At 28.5% G+C, this 7,732-nt stretch overlaps 2 protein-coding genes across 2 annotated transcripts; one reads left to right on the top strand and one right to left on the bottom strand.

Annotated features, from left to right (window-relative positions):
• Nucleotides 1-302: 302 nt before the first annotated feature.
• LOC130665732 (uncharacterized) lies at nt 303-1,147 on the bottom strand. The gene is made up of 2 exons (XM_057466274.1): nt 894-1,147; nt 303-821 (listed from the first exon to the last, which is right to left on the bottom strand). The coding sequence occupies exons 1-2, from the start codon at nt 1,123-1,125 to the stop codon at nt 649-651; spliced, it is 405 nt and encodes a 134-aa protein (XP_057322257.1). The 5' UTR covers nt 1,126-1,147; the 3' UTR covers nt 303-648.
• Nucleotides 1,148-1,476: 329 nt separating this feature from the next.
• On the top strand, nt 1,477-2,019 carry LOC130665897 (1-phosphatidylinositol phosphodiesterase-like). The gene has a single exon (XM_057466525.1). The coding sequence runs from the start codon at nt 1,477-1,479 to the stop codon at nt 2,017-2,019; it is 543 nt and encodes a 180-aa protein (XP_057322508.1).
• Nucleotides 2,020-7,732: the final 5,713 nt, after the last annotated feature.

Below are 7,732 nucleotides of genomic sequence, written 5' to 3'. Positions count from 1 at the left end.
GTGAATGCAACATGATTTGTCATGTTTCGGCTACATGACAATATGTGGCAGCAACATGATTATCATGTAGCCGAAACATGATTACCATGTAGCCGAAACATGACAAATCATGTGAATGCAACATGATTTCATCATGTTTATTTACCAAGACTGCATCATGTTGCATTCACGATTAATTTTTTTCCGTGTACTAATGCTACGACTAATGCTCTTGGTAAACAAAGATTATCGCTGTTGCTCATTTTCAGTACACCGGACGGACGTTTTTTTATCACATTCCTCATTATACTTTTGACCTGCAATTGCTTTAACTACGTGTAATTTAATTTGAAACGTATTAGGGACATTAAATTCTCCTGCACTTTGTGAAATTTTATTTACTAAATTCCACAGCTGGTCAAGTTCGTATCCTGCTATTGGTCTCATACTTTGATAAGCATCATTACCCTGCATTCCATCAAATCGAAAACTCAAGCAGAATCGGTTATTTCCAGCTCCTCCAGCCTCTATTATTTCAGCATACACTTCCTGGAAGGCTTTTATAGTCTACCGTACTGCATTAGATCCAATCGGTACAGGAGCTATCCGAAACTTCATAACATGACTATTTACTCTATACCTGTTGAGGCGTTTGACTCCGTTGAAAATTTAAATTATTTGCTGATTAAGACTATCATCTTCAACGTCTACGTTTTGAGCATTTGCGATTTCCTCTTCATTCTCAACAATATTCTCGCCTAATGCAGCATGAAGTCCTTGATCATCATCTCGATCTGCGTTGATATTATTATGGACTATACCTGCGCCAACTTGCGGGAAACCTTTACAAAATAATATTACATGAAAATATCTTACACTAATAAAAATAATAATGATAAAAATCTACTACTTACCGTCAAACAAACTTTCATCAAAATCTTGAAGTAAAAATGATTGATTTGGAGATGCCGCGATTCCAAATCCCCTAAGAATTTTATCAGCTTCATTATTAACGTGATTAGCGGACTGTATACACAAATTTAACTCACCACTATTCAAATGCACTAAATTTTCCGGTAAGGCGTTTGACTCGAGAAACGCCTGTAAAAACTCGTCATCAATTTCCGAAATATCTAATAGATCCATGATGTATGTGTGTTCGTAAGAGACTAATACATAAACTCATTTCTTCGATCTAAGGTAATCAAAGAAAGTTGGGAAAAACTTTAATCTTCCCCCTCTACTCTCTTATACCTGATTACCATTTATATTATAACTTGAGTTTGGTAGTTTTCAAAATTGATTCGTCACGACAGGTTATAGTATATAATAGCTAAAGAGAAATAGTGTACATTTCTGTATAATGGAAATAATATTTGTATTTGTATTATCGATGACACCAAAGTGTCTTTGTCTACAGCATATTCTTCGACTTACCGGGATCATAGTTATTTTCTCACGGATTTTACAGGGACACGAAAAATAAATACGCTTGCAATGATTGGTACTCATAATTCTGTCACATATAAAACTTTTATACTGGCTGCTCAAACACAGCAATTGAACATTACTGAACAATTAAAAGCAGGTGTACGAGTATTTGACCTTCGAGTACGTAGCATTGAAAATGTATTTGCAATGCACCATAATCTCGTATACTTGGGAATGATGTTTGGTGATATAGTGAACCAAGTGATAGAATATTTGAGAGAATATCCATTCAAATTTGTAATAATGTTCATGCAAAAGGAGTACGTTAGTGAAGCGAGCACAATGACAGAATGTGAAATTCTAGAAAACAAATACATTAAACCGCTTGGTTATCTGTTTGTACAATTTTGGTCAGTGTACGACATTATTGAAAAACATCGGGGTAATATTTTGTTGGCTTGTGGTTATAATGGTTTTGGGAAATATGTAGCGACTTTGGCTTGCGAGCAGCAAAATCAATGGAAAATATCACCTAGTTTTACTCGTAGTGACAAATGGAGTGCTATAATCTCTTTTCAAGATAAAATGTTCAACACTTATTTCAAATAGTCATGTTATATCAATTATTTATCGGCTCAAGGTGGCATAATTGGCCCTAATACTATAGCTAATAAGTTTTTAAGAGAACCTGCATATTTTCTACCCGATTAATATCCTCCAGAAATTAATTATAGAATGACTAAATATTTTCGTAATCCAAAGAATACTTTGTATATAGTTATGGCCGATCATCCACTCCCTCAACTATTAGACAAGATTGTTAGCAGTAATTATGACTAAAAGTACACACAACAGCTAAATATAACTGCCAGAGGATAAATATATAATAAAAAATGTAGTATTTAATTATCTATGTTTTTATAAGTATGAATGTGCGTGTGAAGAAAATGATAAATAAAAAAGAATAAATAAAAACCTGTTCTTATTCAAATTTACCCTCATACACCAGTTTTCCATCTAATCATTCCATTTAACCCAACAATCATCTCACCTGAATTCAATTAAAATTATCTAAGACGCATCTCGTCAAAAGATTTTTTTACCAACGCTTCATTGTACCCTGATTTCCTGACCCTCACTTAAATACTGCACACCTGCATTCAATTAAAATTTTCTATACTCATCTCATTAATTCTGACACCTACATTCCATTACACATAAGCATCCACGCCCATCTCGTCAAATATTTTTATACCAGCGGTCCATTGTACCCAGATTTCCTGACTCTCTCCCCAATCCTGCACACCTGCAGCCAATTACAATTTTCTATACCCATATCATTAATTTCGACACCTACAATCCATTACATCCAATCTTCCACGCCCATCTCCTCAAAGATTTTGACAAGTCATTCGGGCCCTCCTCACCAACAAAGGGAATTTCCTCCGACCTCACGGGGCATATTCCCGCCTCACCCTTTCCCCCTTGCCCTTCCCCCTCAGGGAAACCCCCTAGGACCGGCGCCAGGGGCCGCAGGGAGGAGGTAAGTCCTGTCTCACCAGTTATGCCCTATACTACTGACAGCGATGTGGCATCGCTGGATAGTCAGTATTGTGTTTATCTACCAAAACGTGCTACTACTGCCATTCGAGATAATTCAACACTTTTACCATCATTGAATGAAATAGTTGAAAAACAAAACTTATTTATTAGACATCTCGGTGGAAAATATAATAAATTTGGAGTCTTCATAAAAAGCAAAACTGATGTCACAAACTAATAATAATATGTATATGTTATGTCCAATAAATTTTTTTATTTAGTTTATTTTATTTCATAAATAAATTGACGAAACTTCTCTTTACAAAAGCACGCGAAAACGCAGCGTCAATATTACCATCACTTATGCGTATAAAAGTAGCGCAACGATTTTTGCAATAACGATTGATAAATGAATAAAAACTTATCGTCAGTTTCCACCAATGATAAGAATTTAATTACTCCCATCAAACATCAATCAAAGTTTTTAAATAGCCTGAGCACCATGGCTCAGGGCCTTAGTTGACTTTCAGATCTCGTGATCTTGAGCCCTACGGACCGCGAATAACGAAACAGTGAAAATTTCGTAAATCTTATTGCAGGAATCCGCCTTTGCGTTGAAAAGTCAATAAGAGAATTTGTATCTTTTTAATAAGAACCCTATTGCAGGAATCCACGTTTTCGTCGAAAAGTCAATAGGGAATATTTAAATAAAAATCTATATAAAATTCAATTGATCTTACTGCAGGAATCCGCGTTTGCGTCAAAAAGTCAGTAAGATCCTTAAACTAAAATTCTATTAAATTCAGTTATTGCAAGAATCCGCGTTTGCGTTGAAAAGTCAATAACTAAATCTAAAATTATCGATTCAAAAATTCTCAAGCATCGAGTAAAAATTTGGTTCAATTGAATAGTGATGCAAAATAAAAAAAAATTGTAGTCCAATCTCGAGTCGATTAAGTTTTGCACATAATAGCCTTCGGGCCCAATAAAGACGCATAATACAAAAAAATTGTATTCATGAAATTTGTGAAACGTATAGCGTATGAGTGAAGTTCAATTTAAAATATTGTAATTGAAACGTTTAATAAAAAGACTAGAAATCATACCTTCGACCTTAAGAGTTTCATTCAAAAGTAGCACATAAGATTCTATCCTACAACCCCAGCCGCGCCTATTCAACCAAATCCACTCAGGAAAAGGCCGAGTAAGCTGCAAAGTTCTGGAGGAATAAAAGCCTGTCGTGTTAAAAGAAAGAATCATCTAAAGGTTAGTGAGAGACATTTAAAACATTTTCTCTCTATTGATCGATTTATAAATGCAACGTGAACATGCTTGAAGGCGTTTGGGTTCGTAAATTTCGAGAAAACCCACAATAAATAATAAGTATAGGACGGGAAAATCTTCCTCGTATTCTTTACTGCTGTTCGCATCCTCCAAATCACTCGTTAAATTTTTCTATCGCTTCCAACGGGAGAAATCCCGGATAATAAATTTAAATCTCAGCGGCGGACATAAAATACACAGGTCTAAAATGATTTTGGTGCTGCTAAAAGTAAAACTGATTTCTAGTACATTCGATACCCTGATAAAACGTGATACTTCGTTTTTTAATGCTACGTATAGTTTTCGAGATTTTCATTTATTAAAAAACAAAAGAACATTTAATTCAAAACAGTTAAATACATTTAATTACACATTTTATTTCACAGGTTAGAAGCTCCTCTTTTTAGATTTTCTCCGATGGATGTCTTCAGGATATTCCCGTGTAATACTCCAACAGTAATCTGCCATCATATGCTCATCCCAGCGACCTTGGTATCTATCTTCCATCACCTTTGAATCTTGATGAAAACGTTCTCATTATAGTGCCGGATAGCTCAACTGGTAGAGCACTCGGCGCGATACCGAATTGGTCTCGGTTCGATTCCCAGTTCGGGCTATCTATATTTTTCTCAATGTATCTATAAATTGTCTTATTGAGAAGGTTTGCATGTTTAGGTTTCCACTATATTTAAATGGTGGCATATCGACGGCATATGGATATTATTAATTTAAAAAAAAATTTATTGATTATAATGACATTAATTATGATGATATGCGTTTTTCAGGGTATTATATCGATCGATACAAACCTGAACGTAGCTTCATAATTTTGACAGCTTCGCACGACATCTTGTGGGCTAATTAACCAAAATAAAACCTAGAATTAGCGGCACCAAACAAAAAATTTTTTTTTGTAGACCTGTGATATATATCTTTAGAATAATTCATTAAATTTAAATTATAATGTATCCAAAAACGTCTTAATTTTATTTATAAAATAGTAACCTATCTTCAGGAACAAAATTATTAAATTGATCATAACAGTAATTATTATTATGAAGATAATAATAATATTAAAATAAAAAAAAAAAATAAATACAAATGTTTCTAAAAAAAAAAAAAATTTTGTTTTGTTTATAGGAAATGAAGGTAATACATAATAATAATAATAATAATAATAATAATAATAATAATAATAATAATAATAATAATAATAATAATAATAATAATAATAATAATAATAATAATAATAATAATAATAATAATAATAATAATAATAATAATAATAATAATAATAATAATAATAATAATAATAATAATAATAATAATAATAATAATAATAATAATAATAATAATAATAATAATAATAATAATAATAATAATAATAATAATAATAATAATAATAATAATAATAATAATAATAATAATAATAATAATAATAATAATAATAATAATAATAATAATAATAATAATAATAATAATAATAATAATAATAATAATAATAATAATAATAATAATAATAATAATAATAATAATAATAATAATAATAATAATAATAATAATAATAATAATAATAATAATAATAATAATAATAATAATAATAATAATAATAATAATAATAATAATAATAATAATAATAATAATAATAATAATAATAATAATAATAATAATAATAATAATAATAATAATAATAATAATAATAATAATAATAATAATAATAATAATAATAATAATAATAATAATAATAATAATAATAATAATAATAATAATAATAATAATAATAATAATAATAATAATAATAATAATAATAATAATAATAATAATAATAATAATAATAATAATAATAATAATAATAATAATAATAATAATAATAATAATAATAATAATAATAATAATAATAATAATAATAATAATAATAATAATAATAATAATAATAATAATAATAATAATAATAATAATAATAATAATAATAATAATAATAATAATAATAATAATAATAATAATAATAATAATAATAATAATAATAATAATAATAATAATAATAATAATAATAATAATAATAATAATAATAATAATAATAATAATAATAATAATAATAATAATAATAATAATAATAATAATAATAATAATAATAATAATAATAATAATAATAATAATAATAATAATAATAATAATAATAATAATAATAATAATAATAATAATAATAATAATAATAATAATAATAATAATAATAATAATAATAATAATAATAATAATAATAATAATAATAATAATAATAATAATAATAATAATAATAATAATAATAATAATAATAATAATAATAATAATAATAATAATAATAATAATAATAATAATAATAATAATAATAATAATAATAATAATAATAATAATAATAATAATAATAATAATAATAATAATAATAATAATAATAATAATAATAATAATAATAATAATAATAATAATAATAATAATAATAATAATAATAATAATAATAATAATAATAATAATAATAATAATAATAATAATAATAATAATAATAATAATAATAATAATAATAATAATAATAATAATAATAATAATAATAATAATAATAATAATAATAATAATAATAATAATAATAATAATAATAATAATAATAATAATAATAATAATAATAATAATAATAATAATAATAATAATAATAATAATAATAATAATAATAATAATAATAATAATAATAATAATAATAAGTAGAAGGGCGAACCGTGCTCATCCCTAAGAAAGGTGACTTGTCCGACCCGAAGAACTACAGGCCTATCACCTGTTTGAATGCAGTTTATAAGATTTTCACAAAAATCTTGAATAATCGCATTCTACAGGAGATAGATCCTGTATGGCAGCAGATATACGAACAACGTGGCAGTAAAAGAGGCTTGTCAGGTTGCAAAGAGAATCTGTTAGTAGATCGATGTGTCATTCAAGACGCAGTCTACTATCAGCGCAACCTGTCCATGGCCTGGATTGACTACCGTAAGGCATTCGACTCAACATCTCACGAGCTCATTCTCTTTTTGCTCAAATGCCTTGGGGTCAATCGCGATACAGTGGGATGCATACAGCGTACGATGCAACTTTGGCGAACACGGTTCCACATTTCATGTGGCAACGACAAACGTGTGACCGAAGTTGTACAGTACAAGCGAGGTGTCTTCCAGGGAGATTCCCTGAGCCCGCTGCTGTTTTGCATCTCACTGCTGCCGATATCTGTTGCGCTACGCCGTACCCGTGGATACTTAGTGGGCCCACCAACTGATCGGAAATATTCGATCACCCACTTACTCTACATGGATGATCTGAAGGTATATGCGCCTGATGAGGAACACCTTCAGACAGCCTTGAATATCGTAGGGGAGTATACACGGGATGTCGGCATGGCTTTTGGGTTGGACAAGTGCGCGGTCGTTAATCTGGTGAGGGG

The sequence above is a fragment of the Microplitis mediator genome, chromosome 3, assembly GCF_029852145.1.
Source record: "Microplitis mediator isolate UGA2020A chromosome 3, iyMicMedi2.1, whole genome shotgun sequence".
Taxonomy (NCBI): Eukaryota; Metazoa; Arthropoda; class Insecta; order Hymenoptera; family Braconidae; genus Microplitis; species Microplitis mediator.
Note: the sequence above shows the minus strand (reverse complement) of the source record. Positions and strands in the feature narration are given on the sequence as shown.